General features: G+C 40.3%; 1 protein-coding gene across 2 annotated transcripts in view; it reads left to right on the top strand.

The window, feature by feature from the left end:
- The first annotated feature begins 2,061 nt into the window (after positions 1-2,061).
- P5CR (pyrroline-5- carboxylate (P5C) reductase) overlaps positions 2,062-25,192 on the top strand; it is a 232,997-nt gene continuing 209,866 nt past the window's right edge. The window contains exons 1-2 of one of the 2 annotated variants that reach the window (XM_089411683.1): positions 2,062-2,284; positions 2,738-2,958. In XM_089411683.1, coding sequence (XP_089267809.1) covers positions 2,770-2,958 — 189 coding nt within the window. In that variant the 5' untranslated portion in view covers positions 2,062-2,284; positions 2,738-2,769. The remainder of the gene's footprint in view (positions 2,285-2,737; positions 2,959-25,192) is intronic. The other variant, XM_089411684.1, reaches the window with a different exon arrangement.

Raw genomic sequence — 25,192 nt, 5'->3', positions numbered from 1 at the left:
GAGGTTTGCTGTTTTACAATTATTTTCAAGACCAAAATAAGCTTTCCATCCCCCATTGATCCTTTTCTCAATGCTATGGTTCTAGTTGAGCTTGTGATGGATATCAATTCCTAGGTACTTATTATTAATGTTATGTTTGACCACTCATAATTATTAAAAATTCTAAAATTTTAACCTTGCAGTCATTCAATTAAATGAATAACATATTAATAAAATATGAATTCTAAAGTCTAAAATAAATTTTAGAAAGTGTAAAACTTATTTAAAGAGTTCTCTATTCATTTCTTAATTTTGTCCCTTGATAATTAAATTATTTTTAATTTTATATAAATAATAAAATAAAATTACAAAATATTACTTATTCATACGAGGTTAAATTATTTGTGTTGATTACACCTCGACTTTGCTCTTCTGGTTGGTTGTTACGCTCTCACTAAACCATTCGTGGGAGCAGAACTCAATGCCTTCACCCATATGAGGGTTATTAACAACTTGGCCCAAGCTCTGTAAGGTCTCAGGGACACACGGCCGTGGGTTAAGTAAATCCGGGACATGTTAAAAGAAAAATTCATATGACTCACCGGGAATGTGAAGGTCAAATGTTCCAGCAATAACACGCGTATTGAAGCGTGATCAGAAAAATGAAACCAAATATTTAGATTGTTCGCCTCTAAAATCTAAATTATTTATACTAAATATGAAAATAGAATTTATTGGAGTTGTCTATAATGTGATTTTTTGGAGATTCCGGTGACGGAATCCGGCGGAAGAAATTGAGGTTAAATCTTGATTTGTTGCACTTAAAATGGTTTTTTAACTGTATATTTGGATTCAGCACTCTAGAAAATTCCTGGGACGTTTTGATTGTGCAGAAACTAGCTATCAAACTTGCGATTCCAATAAATTGTTGCCGGATTTTGACCCGAAAAACCCACCGGAAAGGCTTCCAAAAAATCGCATTATAGACAACTGCGAATTTATTAGCTGTGAGTGGTGCAATGGTCAATAATAATAATAATAATAATAATAATAATAATAATAATAGAATTGTGTACGGACTAAAATGGCCCGTTTTCCAAAAAAATCGACTAAAGGAGTTTTTGAATAATTGGTTCAGACATAAGAATTCTGTGGTTTTATTTTTATTTTAAAATTTGATAGTAGGGTACTTGAATTTGATCGTGGAAATGGATTTAGAACCATCAAAAACCCAAACTCAAAGATTGTCCAATTTTACCAAAATCAAAACCCAAACCTCAAAGACATTCAAAATCTTGAAGCTTGACAACTATCACTGGGATTTCAAATAAAATTTGCCCAATTTTACCAAAATCTCACCAAAAAATCTATTCAAAACCAATTTTACCAAAATCAAAACCCAAGCCCCAAGGACACCAATTTTACCAAAATCTAAACCCAAACCCCAAAGACACCAATTTTACCAAAATCAAAACTCAAACCCCAAAAACACCCAAAATTTTGAAATTTAACAGTTATAACTGACCTTTCAATTTTTTTTTACCCAAATTTACCGAAATCTCAAAAAAATCTATTAAAAACCAATTTACTATATTTTTAAAATACGCGATAATAAAATACAAAGTGTAATATCATAAAATGTAAAAAATTAGGTCATGAAACTTGAGAAACAATTTCTTTCTCTTTGAAACTTCGCATTTCGACCGAATTCAGGTTTATCTAGCTTAGCTTGTGTAAAGGAGTCACATGAAAGGTTGATCGTGGGTCGCTACGTTCAGGATCGGAAGTCTCACTGGAAGGGGGTCACACCTCTCCGCCATCACAGACACCTAACCCCAAGAGCTTTCGGGTTTCGACCCTGTGACCTCCCATTGGCGAGGCCCCGGCTTGACCGATTGAGCTAACCCTTGAGGCTTTTAGTAATTCTTATTATTACTAAGAAGATAAGGTTTATATTTTTGTTTCCCTTTTCTGGTTAGGGTCAATGATATATTTATATCATTACTAGTGTATCAGTAATACATGCCATATAAAATGCACATTAATTTGAAAATTAAAAAATTCCCCTAATAAAATAAAACGAAGATGGCTGATCGCAGATGAAACCTTAACCCTAGATTTTCAATGCTCCACTGTGAGTGAACTTGGCTCCTTTACCCTGTTCGCATGTCACCTGTGGACTCCAACTCGGATTAGATGTCAGGTTTATAGTCATTGGATAGTAGACTGTCTAGCGTTTCAATTTCGTCTTTCAGAATGCAACTGTTTGCTTGGAGGGTTCTGGCCATAAGCTAAGGGCGGAGCGGTTTGTTTTTTAACCTTCCAACGCAAACTCAAATTCAAATTCCATCGAACTCAGCGAATTTTATGCAGATTTTACTGGGGTCGACTTCGGCTAAAATTTGTTTCAAATTCGTGGGATTTTAAATGATTTTATTCGATTCATCTTGAAAATCGAATTTTAAAATTGAAATTTGTCGAATTCGGTGACACTGTTTAATTAGTATGTAACTAAAAAGATTCGAACAATAAAATTTTAAAAGGTGGTATTTTAAAATAAATAAATAAATATTATTTAATTTAATTTAATTTAATTTATTTTATGTTTTTGAAAATTGTATTTTAATTTTATTTATGTTTTTGAAAATTCAACCCAAAAATATGCCGAGGAAAATTCCAAAACTAGAACAAGTAAACCACGGCAAGTAAACTATATATGCAGTCACACAGGTTGAGGAATTGTTTGTTATGCACGCAGAGGCACCTACAGTTCGAGAGAGGCGAAAAGAAATGGCGATGGCAGATGGAACATTTACATTGGGATTCATTGGAGCAGGCAAGATGTCGGAGGCTATAGCTCGAGGTCTTGATAAATCAGGGATCCTACCCTCTTCAAGAATGCGGACTGCCCATGCCCGCCTTCCTCGTCGAGAAGCTTTTGCCTCCTTTGGCGTCACCATTATGGAATCAAACTCCAAGGTCCTTTCTCGCTTCCAATAGCATACTTCTGTTGCTGCTTCCCATCTATTTTCATTCATTTTATCTGCAATTTTTGTTGTTGTTGGTGTTATGACATTTCAACCTTAGTCTTAACCAGACAGGGAAACGCAATTAGCCTGTTGTCGAGATCATGTGAAAACTAACCAATTATGCTAAGTAAAACTATGTTTATTATATTGCAGTCAATTACACTCCAACACAAAATATCTCACAGCCTACTTTGAGGCAATCATTAAATCTAATTTAACTGATTGCTTTGCTGTGATCTTATGGCTTTTGGTATGAAATGCTCATAATATCATTTAAAAAGATGTTTACAAAAACTTGACGACTTTCAAAATTTTGATTGCTAGGTGCTCCTTTCCTTGCACAGGTTGAGAACTCTGGTAGGTGCTCCATTACGTTGTAGTTGCCCTCATAAAAGTAGGATTATTGGATTCTCAAATTGCCTTTGGACATTGTTCATGTTGACCAAAGCTTCCACTGTTCCTGCTCTCTTGAATATCCAGTAGTTCAAAATAATAAATCATCATCGCTAGTTTTATCACCATCCTCTCCATCCTCCTCGCCATTGGTATTATCAATAACATGATTGTTCCTTTCTTTCTCTTTCAAGTCACAATATGAGAGAGAAACCTATATTGGATTCATTATTCGACATAGTGGATGTCAACTCATATCGGGAATACAATGTCCCATAACAAAATCCCATGCACCAACTTTATAATCAAGACATGACCTACTTTTTAGTATATTTTAACAACATTAATGATATGTAACTTAAAAATATAACTTTGGTCCTTTTAGGAGAAAGAAATGCCCCTCACCTTCCCGTGCATTAGGTGTTTAGACTCTAGAGTGAGGAAGTTGGTACCTTGCTAGCACTTCCCCCTTTTCCCTAGTTTTTTGGATGGAGAATGGTATTAACCATCCTCTGCAATAGTGGTTGGTAACCCTGTAGGACTCAGTAGGAAATTGGAATGGACCCCGTGACCTCTCTAGGCAGTATGTTTCGATGCACAATTTCACCTCAAGAAATGCCATGAATCAACATCCAAAATTGTGTCAGTGGCAATCTTAATCTTAATTCTCCATAAACCCTATTTGAACTTCCAAATCTGCAACAACAAATCATTAAGGCAACATACGGAGTGTAGACACTATAAATACATAATTTTAAATAATTTCAGCGCTTGATCTAACCTTTAAATCAGATCTGAAAATTATTTTAGCAAAGCAAAAACTAACCAACAACAAATTCAACCCAAAAATGCAAATTAAGCTTACTAAATCAGTTTACTGTTAGCTCGGATGTTCTTTAAACCAACCTAATGAATCATCAACAAAGTCATCCAAAAAGTAGTTCTGTTACACAATTTGGGACGGCAAACTTTTGTTTTTCTATTTCACTTGAAAGATGATTGTATTACAACAATGCAGCTTATCCCAGGCTGGAAATGCAAAACCTTTTTAGCACATCCCAAGAAAAGCTTTACATCACAACAGTTTTGCTTTTATGAAGCTTGAAGTGCAAAAACCTTCCAAATTCTCTCAAGCAAAGCTTTTCACGAGCATAGCAAACACTAACAAGAGCAACACATGCTAATCATAGCAAATCCTAACTTTACTTCTTTCTCCAAAAGCTACATTAACCCAAATGAAGAATCACACAACAAACATTATATTCTCTCTCGGCTTGTTATTAATACTGAAGTATGTGCTTGACCTTCTTTTATATAGTAAGAGAGAGTGAGTTACAAGTAAGGTAAAACCCTAACTCTAGACTAGGTCCACAAATAGAAAATGGTTCTACAAGTGGAGCACTCTACATGTGCCAAGTAGGTAGACACATACCCAAAAGTGCCAACTCACCTATTCCACATATTTTTTATGCATCCACGAGTGCCAATTCACCTACTCCCCACATTTTTATGCAACACTACATATTGTAACGCAACAAATATGCCCTGCCAGCCCAAATGACAAAATTGATGAAAAGTGGGCTATGAGGCAAAACATCCTCATGAGACTCTCTCTGATTGATACATTTTCTCTCCATCAATGGCCAAACAGTCAACAACTCAATTTTTTTGCTAGGAATGAGGTTCTTCACCAAGCCAAGCTACTCCCTCTTCATCTTGGACTTGAACATCCTTTCTACTAGAGGCTTCATCACGATGTTGACCACTTGTGATTTTGAAGGAACATAACCTTGGACCTCTACTCCCTTATGTACTCTGGAATCCTTTTAATATCTTCAATGTGTACTTCCCTCATTCAAGGAAGACTTTGTTAGTGACATGCCTGTTAGAAAATTCAAAGTGGCAGCTTAATAATTTCAATTTTTCTTAACCGTAATATTTGCTTGTGAACTTAGTTAATCTTCTTTTTCTTCTTTAGTTAGATCTTTTCATCAAACAAATATGAAGAACGAAACAACAACAACAAAGGACATAGAAATTAGGCTCTCATCCAGGGTAAAACCACTCCAAGGGGAAAACCCAGAAAACTCTTCTCTTCTTATAGAATCTGCTTCAATTGAGACCACAAAGACCCAATCCTATACCAAGTCCTTCTCCAAGTACCAATTCAGCCCTTCCAAACAAGTATTTCCTTGATCCAACACCAACTTGCTTCAAACTACAACTTCGACCTCCTAGCTTCAGTACTGCTTCTTCGACCTGCAACTTTGGCCCTTGAAATAACTTCAGAAAACCCTAATCCAACCTCTTTTGGAGACCTTCCTTGAGCAAGACAGCTCCAACCAAGGTCAATGAGGTAACTTTAGGGTAATTCTTCCTTTAAACAACAAGAGAGTGCACTTTGTCCTACTGCAATTTGACTCTGCAATTTCGACCTCTTCTATAGTTGCAGAAACCCTAGACTTTCGCACGTGTGGGAGAGAGATAGCCCAAAAACAATGTTTTTTGTCCTTCTTTCCTCTTCTAGACCTTCACTCTTCTTGTCTTCTTGTCTTCCAGCTATATATCGAACTTTTTCTTGAGATCGAACTTCTTGAGTGAGTGGATACCAAATGAGGTCGAATTGCTCCTTTATATAGCCTTTCCAAGGGGTCGAATCACTTCCTTTAGGCCAACTTGAAGTTGTTAGGGCCGACTTGTACTTTTGGAGTTTCCAGGACTTTCTAGACTCAAAAATATATTTTTTTAAAATCACATTTTGCCCGGAAGGGTCTTATAAACATGATGTTGACTCCTTTGACTCATGACAATAAATCCTAAGACCTAACAAACCCTAGAAGCATGAAGAACATGCTTTTACCTAGAAGACCATCAATAATGAGCATGAAACCCATGCTTTTAAAATAATAACTTTTTCTTTTCTTCTCTTGTTTGTTACATAGGATACATATTGAAATGAGTACAACAACAATTATGAAGACTGAAACTAGTTACATTCTTCAACACTCCCTCTTAACTAGGGAGGTATTCATAATTGTACAACCAATACAACATCATTCTTAAACTGAAGAGTTCTCATAAGAAGAGTTAGATTGATAAGCCCAACTGTAAGCATCATCTTTATGACCAACAATGTCTTTGAGGCCTAACTAGATAAGCTCATCTTCATTCAAGAGCCTTATGCTGGGAGGCTTTACTTGTGATACCTCACTAACTCTACAAGGCACATACCCCATGTGGATGTTCACAGGATATGTCCTTTTAGGACTATTCTTATCTTGGATATCCAATCCTGAGTCCTCAAAGAATATCGGTCCTCTTCGACCACTCTTCTCTTGGATACCTGTCCTATCCTCAAAGAGTGTCGATACCTTTCCTTTCTTGGATTTTATGTCCTCAAGGAAACCACAAATGCTTATCCAATCTTCCACCATTCTCTCTTCATCACCAGAAGAAGATAATGCACATGTGATGTCCAACATCACTCCCTCTCAATCAGAGAGGATAACCGTATTCCCTCTTATCCAAGAAATATATTCTTACTCCCTTTTAAGGAGACTCCTTTGCTCCCTTTCTAATCTAGAGGAGATTCCAGACTTCCTTTCTATTTGGAAAGTCAACACCACAAGCCTTATGGCTTGTCTTCATAAGAGTATCAACTACCAATTCTCCATAGCTGCATGGCTCCCTCTTTCCTTCCCATCTCATCGTATCGAGCCGGCTTCCTTTTGAGGTATCATGGAGTCATCTTCACTCTTCGATCTTGTGATAGGAACTAGGCACTTTCATCTTGTCATCATTGATGAAGGCATTATATTGAGCCTTTCCAAACTTTAAGCTAATCATAGCTTCCTCAATGAAAGTGATTTCCTTTGACCTTCAGGTTATCTTCTTGTACTACTACCTTTCAATCCCAAGATGGACACACCTTGACTTCATAGTTACCATGTACCAGATATTGTGCATCCCTCAACATTCTTCATACATTTTCATCCACATAGTTGAACTTGCCTCAACTGTCATCATGTTTTCCTGCAACATTCTTCTAGGCAGCAAAATAATATGTTAACCAGATAACAAACAATAATAATAAAAATCAAACTTATCTCACCATGATGACCTTCTCGTTCTATCAATATCCTCATGGTTCATCTCCATATGAATCTTTCTTCATGCATCAGAGTGCCCAAGGATTGAACTTGATTACCAAGTTAGAACTTTTCTTTCGAAGATTATACTAGATGTTAATCATTTACATATTGTAGAGAAAGTCTTAATTCCTTGAGTAAGTCAAATTATTTCTTTAAGCATCATATAACCATATACTAAGCATATTTTATAACCAACTTCTTTTACTGGATTCTTTACACATGAATCTTGTCCAAAGTTTACTTCTAGTATGCATTTCTATGTTTTCATTCAATCATCTAGCTATATGCCCTAAAATGAGCCTGCAACCTGACCCATTGCATTCATTAACAATATTGTTTCCACATTACATGAAATGTATGCTAACCTTGTCATAGTGCTTCTCCTAAGAACCTTCCACAATGACGGTTCTTCTAGGATTATGATGATCCACTTAAGCAAGATGACTACCTCTAACTTAATGTTAGATGATACTTGGATGAGCAATATGCAAAATGGTCTATCTATCTATTTTAAAGACTAGACGATTTCTACAAAGCAACTTAACCAAGTAAACTCTAAATATGTTATTATTGTTGAGAAATCCTTAGGGCAACATTAGGTCATTCGTTAAGTTGATTTCTCTTTTCATGACAATTTGTGATTATGTATTTGCTTCTTTATTAATGTTTATGTACTCATCATCAAACAATTGCCAAAACCTATGAAGATCACAAAGTAAAGAACACAAGGTGTAGGCACTCAATTAGGGCAAAACCCCTCTCCTCGCGGAAAACCCCTCTTCTTGGGGAAAACCCCTCTTCTCGGGGAAAACCCAACCAAAATTCTCTTCATCTTCAAGAACCAATTCAAAGTGAGAACCAACATCAAACCTTCCTCTATCCACCAAGTCAGCCTTCCAAGTAGGACTAGTCAAACTCTAGTCAAGTCCTTCAATAGTCAACACAAGTCAATTCTTCCAAAACAAATCAACAAGGTTCCTTTCTGCAACATCTAAAATTCAGCCTGCAACAGTTCAGACCTAGAGTAACCCTAGCTACTCGCACATGTGACAAAAATAGAGAAATTTTGGCCTTTTATTGTTTGACAAGTGTTCCTTCTTTCTTCGCTATAGTTCTTCTCCTCTTGCTATGATATAGACCTACTTTTCAAGGCTCTTCACATTTCTTTCTTTTTAGATCGAATGATGCTTGATTGATTCGACAATAGGTCGAAGTTATTGCTTATATATAGTCTCCTTGTGTGGTTGAATCACCCTCATGAGGCCGACTTGATGGGAGAGAAGGCCGACTTGATGGAGGAGTGACAAATGACAATTTTTACATAAAAATATTTTTTCTTCTTTGACACAAAAAGCCCAAGAAGGATCTATTAGATGGTAAGGACTATGACTCATGACACAACCCTAGAAGCACTCAATGGGTGCTTTGACCTATGAACAAAATAAATTGACCATGAAACCCATGCTTATAAAAATTATTTTTTTCTTCAATTTTTACAATAGTTTTCTTTTCTTCTGTTTTGCAAGTACATGAGAATTACATCATGTCATGAGCCAAATAGCAATTATGATGACCGATACTAGTTACACTTTTCAACACTCCCTCTTAACTAGGGAGGTATTCAATCGGTACAAGGATGAACTCAATTTGAAATGTTCCAAGAAGAGTACAACACCATATACAATGCTAGATACCATCTAGGCTAACACTGCCAAGGTATCAATCCATCACATCAAAGATTGTTAAAATTGGCAACTAGGGCCAAACTCCATGTGGGTCATCTTATTAATGGAAGCTAATATTTTTCTTGGATCCCTCTCATCAAGAGGTGTAGGATTGATCTAAATATCATCCAATTCCAATAAGTATTCATGGAGATATGAATTTATCTGTGTTATGGGACAATTCGTCAAGGTTGGCCAGCAACCAAATAAACCCCACTTGTGCTCAACGTTTTAGTATAAATAGAGGTGGCCTTCAAGTCATTTTAAACACACTTGGGATCTCTTCCTCTCTACTTGTCTTAGGGTTTTAGTAGGAGGAGAGATCCTAAGGGATAACGCTGCCCTAATCTAGAGGGCAGAAGCCGGAACTGTTGGGAATAGTTGGAACTGCCGGGAATAGCCAGAACTTTCGGAACTGCTGGGAAATATGACGCAGAGGACAGAATCCGGAACTGCCTGGAACTACCGGGAAAAGTTGAAATAGCCGGAACTGTAGGGAAAAGCCGGAACTGTCGGGAATCACCGGAATTGCCGGAACAATCGAGAAAAGCTGACGCAGAGGGCAGAAGCCGGAACTGTGGGAACTGCTGGGAAAAGCCGGAACTACTGGGAATAGCCAGAATTGCTGAAACCGTCGGAACTGCCAGGAACAATGAGAATTGCCGAAACTGCCGGAATTGCTAGGAACTGCCGGAGCAGGCGGGAAAGCTATGCAGAGGGTAGAAGCCAGAACTGTCGGGAACAACCAAAACTGCCAGAACTGCCGGGAACAACCGGAATTGCCAGAATTGTGGGAACTGCCGGGAACAGTCGGAATTGCCGGAACAACTAGAGCATCTGTCTCCGAAGGAGAGCAACATGCAAGGGACAACTAACTAACATTGGGACGGTTGTATGGTACTTAGCAGCAAATACACCAAGCATGCAATGTTACAGCTAGCATGCAAGGGACAACTAGCATGCAACAACAAGCATGCTAGGGACAACAAGCTAGCTAGGGACAACAAGCAAGCAAGATACAACCAACACATAGGTCACTATGGCAACATGGGTACAGTCATGATTAATGAAGCATGATGAGATGCAGCATAGTGATGATGGGTGTAGCATGGTATAACACGGTGAGGTGCAGCATGATGACGAAATGCAGCACAATGATAGGTGAAGGAGTCACCTTGGAGAATCAGTTGAAGCAACATGTCTTCAACTGATCTCATGTATCATCTTCTTAGAGATGACCTATGCTCTTATCTAGATAAGTCAAAGTGTTGACTTCTATTGTAAACACACTATCTCTCTCTCTCTGCTGAACTATTGACGAACATATAAGAAGAATTGATCAAGGGTTTCCCCACATTAGGGTTTGTCCCTGGCTAGCACCACATCTTTTGTCCTTTTGTCTTGGCTTGTCTTCTGCGATTTATGTTTATGTTCTATCTGTAGTTTACTTTAATGCTGATGTGATTGCTAATCTACAAAAGATATTGAGCTAACTGTGAAAATTGAAATAAATTGCTCTAAGCATAGAACATACCTAAAATTAACATGGTATCGGAGCTAAGGTGAAAACAATGCCCAAGCAAGAGTGAAAGAGCAATCATTGAAGACAGTTAGGAAAGGACAAAAGGATCAATGGGTTCCTCATCCCTCTTCAAATTCACCGAGGGTGAAATCGAAATAGAGAATATTATCAGAATGGCGCAACAGAATATGGCCTACCTAAAGATCACTTCATTGGGAAGACCGGATCTCAGGGTAGAAGGAAAGGCAGATAACTAGTTCGGCCATTATGCGAAGGAGTGTTTGAATGGCAGGGACACATCACTTGATGAAGATAACAATCATCCCAGGGACATCTTCAATGATCAAAGGAATGATAGGTAATATAGGTCATCAAGGAAATGGCCGACTCTTCAAAGAAAGCAAGGAACCCCAGGTATGAAGAATCAAATGTTGTTTTTGATAAGATAAAGAAGCATTATTTTGTATTGGCCCTCTCCTTCAGATTCTTTGGGAATCTGGCTTATTAATTGTAGTGCTTCAAGGTACTTCATCGGATAGTAGGGTGCACTCTCTAATTTGGTAGAGATGGAAACAATTGTGGGATTATACTTGGAGCCGATGCCACCTATCCCGGAAATGGTGTAGGGAATGTTACCCCTCAATTGAATGAGGGTAACTCGATTCATTCACAGAATCTCTTTTATGTACCTGATCGCAAGAAGAACTTGGTGACCATTTCGGTAATGGAAGTCAAAGATTACAGGGTGGCACTCATCGATGGAAAGGTACGTGTTTGAAAATAGAATTTTCAAAGATGTTTTTGAGTTCAGGGTTGTATCAAGTTGCAGGAAGTCCACTGGGGACCATGTCCATTGACACATAGCGCCGGAGGTCTATGAGTCAGATGGTGACGGGATGCTTGAATTCAAAAAGAGTATGAAAGTACATGTCTGAGATGTACCGAAAGAAAAGCTTACAAGGGGACCATTCCCCTCATGTAGCAGGTCCACAGGTTTGGAACAACCTGAGGAGTTTGAGATTCATGATGAGGAATCTCATGTATACAGGTGGAAGAAAGCCCTCTATGGCTTGAAGAAAAACACCCTGGGTGTAGTATGAGAGGATTGATAGCTGTTTGATGAAGCCGAGATTCACTAGGAGTGAAACCGATCCAAACCATTACCCGAAGGTTGTGGATGATAGACCTCTCATACCGACACCTTATGAGGACGACCTATTTCTGACAGGTGTAGAGCCTCTCATTTACAGAAGTAAGAGGGAGTTGGATTCCCGATGTGGAATGATAAACTGGAAGCCTGTGACTACCTTGAGGATCTTAACTTTCAGAAGTTATATGGTAGTGATGTTGGACCAGATTTGGGAAATACCTCTGAGTTTCATAAACTCATTCGTGTTGATGTTCTTGGTGAACATCCATCCGGACATATGTTTTGCAGTTAGCATGGTGAGCTCATATTTGGTTGAGCTTCACTGGATTGGTGCCAAGAATCTTTTGAGATATCTTCGGGGCACAATCTCTCATGGATTGAGATACACTGCCGGAAATATGAAACTGCATGATTATTCGAATGCTGACTCGACAGGCAGTGTGGAGGATCACTAGAGCACTTCTCAGTGCTAGTTCTCTTTGGATTCTGCTTCGATATCATGGATGAGTAGGAAGCAAAAGTCGGTTGCTATAAGCACTGCCGAGACCGAACACATAGCTATGAGTATGATCTCGTGTGAAGCTGCATGGTTGCAGAAGCTCTTAAGTGAGCTGTTTGTACACATGATGAATACCACTGTGATTCTCTGTGACAACTGGAGGGGGATTCGATTATTGAGGAATCCCGTATTCGATGATTGCTCCAACAGATTGATGAGCGAGGAGGCTCCATCGCATTGAGACTGATGTACAGGTCGCAGACATTTTGTCACAGCCTCGGGGAAAGGTCAAATCTATGACTTTCCCGAACGACTTGGAGTCGTTGAGAGACTTTCTTATAAGGGTCCTGCATGTTGCATGGGAGCTTTGGGGGGCTTGGGGTACTTACTGGAGCAACATATGACCACAGGGCGACTCACCCTCCCCTGGTGGTGCGCTATTTACAGGATGATTAGTTCTCCTGTGGGCCGGGATGATTAGTTCTCCCGTGGCAACTGTGGAACAGGATGATTAGCTCTCCTGTGAGCCAGGATGATTAGTTCTCCCATGGCAACTATGGAACATGATGATTAGTTCTCCTATGGGCTGGGATGATAAGTTCTCTCGTGGCGACTGTGAGCCAAGATGACTAGTTCTCCTGTGGGCCAGGATGATTAGTTCTCCCGTGGCAACTGTGGAACAGGATGATTAGTTCTCCTGTGGGGCGGGATGATTAGTTCTCCTGTGGCAACTGTGGAACATGATGATTAGTTATCCTATGCGGCGGGATGATTAGTTCTCCCGTGGCAACTGTGAAACAGGATGATTAGTTCTCCTGTGGGCTGGGATGATTAGTTCTCCCATGGCGACTGTGGGGCAGGATGATTCGTTCTCCTGTGGACAAGATGATTAGTTCTCCTATCGAGGCATCCTACCCATGTAGTCTGGGACTCGTGGGAAGTACCTCTCATCTGATCAATGACTAGGGAAATGGGGTTAGGGACCATAGTAGTACTATCGATGGACGCATCGATGTATCTACCGTACTCCCTATGCTAGGATGACCTCCATTGATTTGGGATCAGTATGAGTGGTTTGAGACACTCTCTTGTGATATTGATTTGGGACCAATAAAACTCACTTCGGGCCAGTAAGAGTGATGTGACACACTCTCTTCAGATGAAACTGACTTCGGGTCAGTAGAGAATGGTATGAGACATTCTCGATCAATTCTTCTTCTTCATGGTTCAGCAGAGCAAAGCAGAGCTCAGCAGAGCAGAGCAGTGCAGGGCACTGATGGCAGAGATAGTATAGTCAGACATATGGATCAGTGGATGGAGTTCTCCCTAGTTGAGAGGGGGTGTTAAAATTGGCAACTGGGGCCAAACTCCATGTGGGACATCTTATTAATGGAAGCTGATATTTTTCTTGGATCCCTCTCATCGAGAGGTGTAGGATTGATCTAAATATCATCCGATTCTGATAAGTATTCATGGAGATATGAATTTATTTGTGTTATGGGACAATTCGTCAAGGTTGGCCAGCAACCAAATAAACCCCACTTGTGCTGAACGTTTTAGTATAAATAAAGGTGGCCTTCAAGTCATTTTCGACACACTTGGGATCTCTTCCTCTCTACTTGTCTTTGGGTTTTAGTAGGACGAGAGATCCTAAGGGATAACGTTGCCCTAATCTAGAGGGCAAAAGTCGGAACTGCTTGGAATTGCCGGGAAAAGCCGAAATAGCCGAAACTTCCGGAACTGTCGGGAATAGCCGGAATTGCCAGAACTGTCGGGAATAGCTGGAACTGCCGGGAATAGCCGTAACTGCCGGAACAACCGGGAAAAGCTGATGCAGAGGGCAGAAGCCGGAACTGTCAGAAAAGGCGGAACTGCCGGGAATCGCTGGAACTGCCGGGAATCGCTGGAACTGTCGAAACTGTCAGGAACAACGGGAATTGCCGAAACTGCCAGAACTGTCGGAATAGGCGGGAAAGCTGACACAGAGGGCAGAGGCCGGAACTGCTGGGAACAACCGGAATTACCGGAACTGCCGGAACTGCCGGGAACAACCGGAATTGCCGGAATTGTCGGAAATAGTCGGAACTGCCGGAACAGCTAGAGCATTTGTCTCCGAAGGAGAGAAACATGCAAGGGACAACTAAATAACATTGGGACTGTTGTAAGGTACTTAGCAGCAAATACACCAAGCATGCAATGTTACAGCTAGCATGCAAGGGACAACTAGTATGCAACAGCAAGCATGCAAAGGACAAGCATGCTAGGGACAACAAGCAAGCTAGGGACAACAAGTAAGCAAGATGCAGCCAACACATAGGTCAGGATGGCAACATGGTGCAACAATGGCACATAATGCTTTACAGTGATGGGTACAATCATGATTAATGAAGCATGATGAGATGCAGCATAGTGATGATGGGTGTAGCATGGTGCAGCACGGTGAGGTGCAGCACGATGACGAAATGCAACACAACGATAGGTGGAGTCGCCTTGGAGAATTAGTTGAAGCAACATATCTTCAATTGATCTCATGTATCATCTTCTTAGAGATGACCTATGCTCTTATCTAGATAAGACAATGTGTTGACTTCTGTTGTAAACACACTATCTCTCTCTCTCTCTGCTGAACTATTAAAGAACATATAAGAAGAATTGATCAAGGGTTTCCCAACATTGTGGTTTGTCCCTAGCTAGCACCACATCTTGTGTCCTCTTGTCTTGGCTTGTCTTCTGCGATTTTTGTTTATGTTCTATCTGCAGTTTACTTTAATGCCGATGTGATTGCTAATATGGAAAGGATATTGAACTAACTGTGAAAATTGAAATAAATTGCTCTAAGCATAGAACATACCTAAAATTAACAAAGATCCAAGTGTCAAGGCACTATTTCAGGGATCCAAGTGTCAACACCACGACACTAATTCAAGGATCCAAGTGTCATCTCTAAGACACTAATTCAAGGATCTAAGTGTCCTCTCCAAGATTCTAATTCAAGGATCCAAGTGTCATCTCCAAGACACTAATTCAAGGATCTAAGTGTCCTCTCCAAGATACTAATTCAAGGATCCAAGTGTCATCTCCAAGACACTAATTCAAGGATCTAAGTGTCCTCTCCAAGATACTAATTCAAGGATCCAAGTGTCATCTAGGCTATCTACCAAGACACTAATGCAAGGATCCACGTTTCAGGACACTAACTCATCATCAAGGATGCAAGTGTCAATTACCAAGACACTAACTCATCAGGGGCCCCTGTGTCATGCAAGATACCTACTTATCACAGATCCGTCGGTGTCATCTAGGCCAATATATTAGTTCCAATAGAGATTTGTACATTATCCAGGTCAACACACCAACATAAGAGGGGATCTGGACATCATCAACCACCCTAGAAAGGGATTACCACCCTAGAGAGGGATTTCAATATCATCTAGATGCCCTCCCCAGTACCATCATACAGGCTCACAACCTAAGGTACTCATCTCTCCCTCAAATAAGAGATTTCTATCAGTTCAAGCATGCTTATCAAATATTCAAACTTCTCAGGGAGAGATTGTTGAAAATAGCAGCGAGAAAGTGATTCCTTGATTTGTGCCTTAATTCAAGGAGTCAAATTCAAGTTCCTTCTTGTGCATGACTCGAGTTCCTAAAAATTAGGAGATTCCCTGTAAATTAGGACGAGTTTCTATAATTTAGGAATCAGTCCCTAAAAATTAGGATGAGTTAGGATGCAGTTAATTGATGTGTTCACATTGAAAGTCGAGTTCTTGATTTTCTAGTGTGAGTTGATTGAGGAAAAACACAAGTGATTGAGTTTCAAATGGTTGACTTGAAACAGGACGAGTTGCATGAGCAGTTAACTCATGCTAACTCAATCAATCGCAAAATCATTCCTTAATTAGAAAACTCACTAATTTCAACCATTCGAATTACCTCTGAAAGGAGGAACGAATGTACAAGTTTATTCATTGTTTTGGTGAGCACGAGTTGGTGAGACCAAGCAATAGGAAGCACAAGTTTGTGCGTGGAGCTTGTGAGAGAAGAGTGTGTAAGAGAAGCTTGTGCACAGGTTGGTAGAGGGAAACAAAGAACAACAACGTTGAAAGGGTTTCAAGCTTAGATCAAGTAGGAAAGACAAGTGTCTTTCAGATTGAAACAATTGTATTTTGTAAGAGATCAATTGCTCAGTTTTTCTATCTGTAAAATTCTCATCAAGCAGAGGGTTTTCTTAGTTGGGTTCCCTAAAAAAACAATGTGTTTAATTGTGTGTGAATGTGTCTTTATTTCTGTTTTATTCTACTACAAATTTGAAGTAGAGAAATTTTGTGTTTTAGTGAAAAGAAACTAGTTTTCAGTTTTCAGATTGTTCACTATAACAGTTGCAAAATTTCAAGGAAATTCTTCATGGTATCAAAGCATGGATCAGAATAAAGACCAACACAAGTGAAACACTTCATAGTAGAAGTGTTAAATTTGGCAACTAGGGCCAAACTTCACCTTGGACAACTCATATGAGGCAACTGATAGTTTTAGCGGATTCCTCTCTCCGAGAGGTGTAGGATTGATCTAAAGATCATCTCATTCTGACATGTACAAATGGAATTATGAATTTATTTTGTTTATGGACAAATTGTCAAGGTCGGCCAACAATCTAATTTAGGCTCTCAAGCCCACAACGTTGCATATAAATACAAGGAGCCTCCTCCTCATTTTGTCACTTCACTCACATATCTCTCTCTTCTTCATTGATTGGGTACGAATTTCTGAGGCAGCTCTCCACATGTGTGAAGAAGGGTAGTTTTGTCCTGTGTTGACCAACGTTGACCGAAGTTGCAGTGAGGGTTTTTAACCGGCGTTGACTAGTAGCGTTGACCTGTTTGACTGCGGTTTTGTGAGGGTTATCTCTGTTTGGGCAGGCCACATTTCTGGGCACAGAAAATGAGACAGATCATTATGTTTGACCAACGTTAACTGCAGAAGGGTTTCATTGCAGCGTTGACTTTCGTTGACCAGGTTTGACTGGATATTTTCAGATTGTTTTTGGGCTGATTTGACTTGCTATTGGAGGCCGAGTTGACCAAGTTTGACTGAGTTGTTTTGGAGGTCAAATTCTGCCCTGTTGACCAGCGTTGACTTTTTGGTTAGGGCTTTCTGTAGCTGCTGTTTGTTGGGACAAATTTCACTGTGATTGGGCAAGTGAATATTGCATATTGTACTCTCTCTCTTTGTTGAACTTTTGAAGAATAATAAGAAGAATTGATCAAAGGGTTTCCCCACATTGGGGTTTGTCCTTGGCTGGTGCCATATCTTGTGTCCTCTTGTCTTGGCTTGTCTTCTACTGTTATTGTTTATGTTCTATCTACATTTTACTATCATGTTGATGTGATTGCTAATCTGGATATTGATATTGGGCTAATAAGAAAATTGAAGTAAAATTGCTCTTAAGCATAGAACATACCATTGTTATCTAAAATTAACATGGTATCAGAGGTGAGGTGAAGACAAAGCCCAAGCAAGAGTGAAAAGAGCAATCACTGAGAAGAGCAATCACTGAGATTTGTTGGACAAGGACAAGAGTCAATGGCCTCCACATCCTACTTCAAATCTGATGACAAGCTTCATGATAAGTCTGATTATCATGCATGGAAGATGTCTCTTGATTTGACTTTAGAAGAGCAAGATGTTATGGACTATGTGCAGGGAAAGATTTCTGAACCTCCTTCTAATGCACTGGCTGCTGCTAAGACAAAGTACAAGAAGGGTGAAGTCAAAGCAAAGAAGATCATCAGGGATTCTATTCATAAGCATTTAGTTCCTTTTGTCTCCGATTTGAACACATCAAAGGAGATATATGACAGGTTGGTTGGCATGTTCAAAGCTAACAATGCAAACCAAGTTCTCTTTCTCAAGAACACGCTGAAGGACATCAAGAAGGGAAGAGGTGAAGATATTCAATCCTACTTCATGAGGATTATCGAGATCAAGAATCATCTTCTTTTGATTGGAGAAGCTATTGTTGATAGGGAGCTCACTCTCATTGCCTTTGGAGGACTCCCTCGTGAATGGCACATGTTCAACACTACTATTCTTAACAACGACAAGATTCCAGGTTTTGAAGAATTGCTGACTAGATGTTCTCAAGAAGAAACAAGGATGATGGAACTAGATATGCCTTCAAATTGGAATGATCCTACTGCATTCTCCACTCATGCCAAAAAGAACAATGCAAGTTCAAAGAAGCAATGTCAAGGAAGGTTGGGTTTTAAAAATGGAAGGAAGGGAAGATGCTTCATTTGCAACAAGTTTGGCCACTATGCTAGGGAGTGTCCTAATAGAAGGGATACACCTCACGATGACGACAACCACAACAATAACAATTTCAGGGGCAACAACAATCAAAGGAATGGCATATTCAATAACAGAGGAAAAAGGAATGCTCCTGCTCCTCAAAAAAGAAATGGTCGCCCTCCCAAGAGATCAAGAAACACTAGGTATGATAAATATAATGTTGTTGATAGCAAGCAAAAATAATTTTATCTTATATCTGCCCTCTCTACTGCCTCTCCTTCAGACACCTTGGGAAATTGGTAGATTGATAGTGGTGCCTCAAGGCACTTCACTGGGTATAAGGAAACTCTTTCAAATCTAATTGAAAAGGACACAAATTTGGAAATTATCCTTGGAGACAATGCCACCTATCCCATGAAGGGAGTTGGGAATGTTACTCTTCAATTGAATCAAGGTAACACCATTCATCTACAAGAAGTACTATATGTACTCGATCTAAAGAAGAGCCTGGTATCTTTCTCAGCGATGGAGGACAAAGGATTCAAGGTGGCATTCATCGATGGAAAGGTACGTGTGTGGAATAAAAATTTCAAAGATGCATTTACACTTGGATTTAGAGTTGATAACCTATATCAAGTTGGAGGAAGTCCATTGGAGCTATGTCTTGCGACACATCACTTCAATTCGAATTATGGCACTAGAGGTTTGCCCATCTACATTATAAGGCTCTACCCGATGTGAGGAAGATGGTGACAGGTATGCTCGAATTTAAAGTAGAACATGAAGGTGTTTGTTAGGGGTGTGCCAAAGGAAAGCATACAAGGGGACCATTCCCCTCAAGTGATAGAAAGGATACCGACATATTGCAATTGGTTCATTCTGATCTATCTGGTATAATGCCCGTGAACTCTTTGGGAGGATATTTATATGATGCTTTCTTTATGGATGATTTCTCTTATAAGACTTGGATATATTTCTTGAAGAAGAAGGACAAAGTATTATCATGGTTATGTTCTTTCAAAGCTTTGGTCGAAAATCAAATAGGGAAGAAGATCAAAATATTGAAGACAGATAATGGAACTGAATATGAATCAAATGAGTTCAATAACTATTGTAGAGAAGCTGGTATTAAGAGGGACACTGCTACTGCATATACTCCCAAGAAAAATGGTGTTGTTGAAAGGAAGAACCGTTCTATCGTAGAAGCCACACGTGCCATGCTTCATGATCAAAGCCTTCCAAAGTTCTTATGGGCCGAAGTTGCAAACACTGCCGTGTATGCTCAAAATAGATGTCCTCATCAAGCGTAGGACTCCAAAACCCCCGGAGAAGTTTTCACCGGTAAGAAACATGATGTTTCTCACTTTTAAATTTTTGCTAGTCTTGTATATTTTCATGTGCCGAAAGAAAAGAGAAGCAAATTGGATGCTTATGGGAAGAAAGGAACATTTGTGGGCTACAATAAAACTTCTAAGGCATATAGAATCTATGTGGCTGGTCAAAGAGAAGTGGAGATAAGTCATGATGTCACCTTCGACGAGGATGTTGCCCTTGGGAAGATTAGTAACCTTCCTCTTCCAAGGAAGGAAAAAGAAGCAGATTTTGGAAAACAGGGAGAACCGCAGGATGAGCCAATGCCTGATGTTGAAGAACCAATGGATCCCATTGATCCACCCCCTCCTGAGCCCTCCTCCTCAAAGAGGAGACCCTCATGGCTTAGGGAAACTCTCGAAGATGCCAAGAAGCATGTTGCACTAAGGGGGACATTTCGTGAAAGCAAGAAGCCGAATAGGTACCAAGGGTACTTCACTGCAATGAGCACCATTGTTCAATCTGAGCCTGACACGTTCGAAGAAGCTGTGAAGAACCAAGTTTGGAAGGATGCTATGAACAAAGAGTATTAGTCGATTATGAAGAATGATGTCTTGGATGTGGTCCCTAGATCCAAGGACAAATCCGTTGTCACCTCGAAATGGCTCTACAAGATAAAAAATGGAGCTGATGATAGTGCTGAAAAGTACAAGGCTAGATTTGTTGCTCGAGGCTTCTCTCAAAAGGAAGGTGTGGACTATGATGAGATATTTGCACCTGTTGCTTGATATACCACCATCCCTTCGATTATAGCCCTTGTTGCCTCGCAAGGATGGAATCTACATCAGATGGATGTCAAGACCGCCTTCTTACATGGTTCAATTAAGGAGGAAGTCTATGTAGAACAACCCGAGGGGTTCAAAGTTCAAGATCGTCAGACACATGTATGCAGATTGAAGAAAGCCCTCTATGGGTTGAGGCAAGCTCCCCAAACTTGTTATGAGGGGATCGACAACTATCTAATGAAGCTGAGATTTACGAGAAGTGAAGCTGATCCGAACCTTTATTTTAAGGTTGAGAATGACGGACCTCTCATCTCGGTACTTTATGTGGACGATCTCTTTCTGACTGGTGCAGACCATCTTATTCATCAATGTAAGAGGGAGTTGGCTTCCGAATTCGAGATGAAGGCCCTAGGACTGATGCATTACTTCCTAGGGTTGGAGGTCTGGCAAAAGCCATGTGAGATTTTCTTTTCTCAAGGAAAATACATCGTGAAGCTACTTGAAAGATTTGGGATGGTGGACTGCAAGTCTGGGACTACTGCGATGGAGCATAACTTCAACAAGTTATGTGGAAGTGTTGCTGGGCCCGATTTGGGAAATCCTTCTGAGTATCGTCAACTTGTGCGGGCCCTGATGTTCTTGCTAAACTCCCGTCCAGACATATGTTTTGCAGTGAACACATTTAGTCAGTTTATGGTCGAGCCCCATCACATACAATGGATTGCTGCCAAGAATCTCTTGAGATATCTCTGGGGCACAATCACCTATGGACTGAGATACATTGCCAGGAATGTGAGGCTCCATGGTTATTTTGATGCTGATTGGGCTGGCAGTATGGTGGATTGTAAGAGCACATCTGGATGTTTCTTCTCTTTAGGTTCTGCTTCGATATCATGGATGAGCAGGAAGCAGAAGTCGGTTGCTTTGAGCACCGCTGAGGCTGAATACATTGCTGCTAGTATGGCCTCCTGTGAAGCTGTTTGGTTGAGGAAGCTCTTTAGTGAGTTGTTTGGACATGTGCTGGATACCACTGTGATCTATTGGGACAACCAGAGTGTGATTCGTCTTTCTGAGAATCCCGTGTTTCATGACCGCTCCAAGCATATTGATATCAGGTACCACTTTATCCAGGATATGGTACAATGGGGAGCAATAAGGCTCCGTCATATTGGGACTGATGATCAGGTCGCTGATATTCTTACGAAGCCCCTGGGGAAGGTCAAATTCTTAACCTTCCGTGAATGACTTGGAGTCATGGAGAGACCCTCTTATGAGGGTCCCATATGAGATAGATGTTGAGCTCTGGGAGCTCAACTCTTGGAGTGATGAGCAACCATAGGGTGAGTGGCTCACCTTCCCCTAGTGGTGCACTGTGTACTGAGTGAGTGGTTCACCTTCCCCTTGTGGTGCGCTGTGTACAGGGTGAGTGGTTCACCTTCCTCTGTGATACCTATGTTGATATATGCATAGGATGAGTGGTTCACCTTCTCCTATGGCATATGAGTAGGATGACTGGTTCACCTTCTCTTGCCGGCACATCCTACCCATGCAGTTTGGGAGTCATGCGAAGTGCCTCTCGTCTAGCCAATGAGTAGGGAAATGAGGATAGGGACCATAGTACTACCGATGGACACATCGTGTACTATCGTACTTCCTATGCTAGGATGTTTGATATTGATCTGGGATCAATGGAAACTGAATTTGGGTCAGTTAAGAATTGTATGACACACTCTTGATTATTGGAGACTGACTTCGGGTCAGTGGAGAATGATATGATACATTCTCGATCATTTCTTCTTTCTTCATGGTTCAATAGAGCAAAGCAGAGACATGGATGGTATAGATTGTCAGACAGTTTGGTACGGGAAGTTATCCCTAGTTGAGAGGGAGTGTTAAATTTGGCAACTAGGGCCAAACTTCATCTTGGATAGCTCATATGAGGCAACTGATATTTTTATTGAATTCCTCTCTCCGAGAGGTGTAGGATTAATCTAAAGATCATCTCATTCTGACATGTACAAATGGAATTATGAATTTATTTTGTTTATGGACAAATTGTCAAGTTCGACCAACAATCTAATTTAGGCTCTCAAGCCCACAACATTGCATATAAATACAAGGAGCCTCCTCATTTTGTCTCTTCACTTCACTCACATATATCTATCTTCTTCATTGATTGGGTACGGATTTCTGAGGCAGCTCTCCACACGTGCGAAGAAGGGTAGTTCTGTTCCTGCGTTGACCGAAGTTGCAGGAAGGGTTTTTGACCAGTGTTGACCAGCAACGTTGACCTGTTTGACTGCGGTTTTGTGAGGGTTATCTTTGTTTGTGTAGGCTGCATTTTTGGGCACAGAAAACGAGGCAGACCGTACTGTTTGACCAATGTTGACTGTAGAAGGGTTTGACTGTAGCGTTGACTTTTGTTGAGTAGGTTTGACTTGATGTTTTAGCACTATTTTTGGGCTGATTTGACTCACTGTTGGAGGATGAGTTGACCATGTTTGACAGAGCTGTTTTGGAGGTCAAATTTTGCCTTGTTGACTAGCGTTGACTTTTTGGTTAGGGCTTTCTATAACTGTTGTTTGTTGGGAAAGATTTCACTGTGATTGGGCAAGTGAATATTGCATCTTGTACTCTCTCTCTCTGTTGAACTTTTGAAGAATAATAAGAAGAATTGATCAAAGGGTTTCCCCACTTTGGGGTTTGTCCCTGGCTCGTGCCATATCTTGTGTCCTCTTGTCTTCTACTGTTATTGTTTATGTTCTATCTGTATTTTACTATCATGTTGATGTGATTGCTAATCTGGATATTGATATTGGGCAAATAAGAAAATTGAAGTAAAATTGCTCTTAAGCATAGAACATACCATTGTTATCTAAAATTAACAAGAAGACACTTCTGTGATAACTGCAGCAGAGTGAAGCCTAGTGAAGGAGGGAAAAGGGACTGTTTGTGGTGCTATTTTTGCATGATAACAAGTCAAGTTATTGGAAAAGGAAGCCAACGAGAAAAGGAGAAGTTCTAGGCTAATTCTGTGCTAGATTGAAGGTGTTATATCTTTGTTTAGCAAGCCGGATTTCTGTGTGACCTCAGGCTGGACAGAGCTCTAGTTCTATCGAGGGCAGTTCTGAGCTAATTCAAGTCTGTTATAACAACCTAGAAGGAGGCCGAGTACAGTGGAAAGGCAAAGCTAGAAAGGAGAAAGGACAACATAGAAGTTGTGGAGGTTTGAGCCCATGTTTAGGGCTGTTACAATGGTACAAAAAGCCCTAACTAGTGGGTCGAAAAAACTCAAAACCCGAATTGAATCTCAGGTAGAAGAGTATGTATTTGTCTTCTTAAGTTGTTGTTTTGCTAAGTGGATATTGTTCAGGTTGGACAATGTGTGTTTGGCATCTTAAAAGCAGTGAGGAGGGCTGGTAGTAGGTGTCAAAAGGAGCTTTAAGTGCAGACCTGTGAAGGATTATTAGGTCTGCTAGGAGAGGCAGTTTTAAAGGCCCTAAGTACAGTTCTTGTGAAGGACTACAAGACTGTTAGTGGGCAAGTTTTAGAGAGCTCTCAGGGGAAGCGGGATGGCTTACCAAGGGTTGAGAGAAGATCACTGTCTAGAGAGAGCATCGAAATTTATAGCTTGAAAAGGGAGGATTATGATAGTGTTGGAAGATAATGGTGTGGGAGAATTTGTGAAGTAGGCTATCCCACTACCACAAGATGCCCAACAATTGGCCCAACATAATAAGAATGATATCAAGGCAAAGAGGATCATTCTAGAAGGGGTCAAAGATCATATAGTGCCTCATATCCATGAGAAGAAGACAACATATGAGATGTATGATACAATCTTGAAGTTGTATCAGAGTACCAGTGATACTAGGAAGCTTGCTCTTAAGGAGAAGTTGAGGAGTATCCGAATGAGCAAGGATGAGCCCATCGTCCCATATTTGTCAAGGTTCACTTAGGTACGAGATGAACTAGGTGGGGTGGGTGAGGTTGTATCTGATCATGATCTTGTGAGTTTTGCTTTACTTGGACTCCACAATTTGTGGAAAGGGTTCCAGAATGCTATTAGTGGGAGAGAGAACTTTCCAAATTAAGAAAAGTTTTGGTTTGACTCCATACAAGTAGAGATTCAGAAAGGAACTATAGAAGGAAGATCAATTATGACAGAGGACGAGGAGAACTGTGCCTTGACAGGCAAGGGTAGCATGGCTAAGGGCAAGAATGGCCAAGGAGAGGTCAAGTCCAATGAGAAGGGCAAGAAGAAGGATCTAAGTAAGATCAAGTGCTTCCATTGCCATGAGTTTGGAAACTATACTTCTAAGTGTCCTGGTAAGAAGAAGGGGGTTGGGAAGGATCATGTT

The sequence above is a fragment of the Pinus tabuliformis genome, chromosome 3_1 (genome assembly GCF_031772625.1).
Source record: "Pinus tabuliformis cultivar Carrire ecotype Pingquan chromosome 3_1, CPIR1, whole genome shotgun sequence".
Taxonomy (NCBI): domain Eukaryota; kingdom Viridiplantae; phylum Streptophyta; class Pinopsida; order Pinales; family Pinaceae; genus Pinus; species Pinus tabuliformis.
The sequence above is the reverse complement of the archived record's forward strand: the minus strand, read 5'-3'. Positions and strand labels throughout refer to the sequence as shown.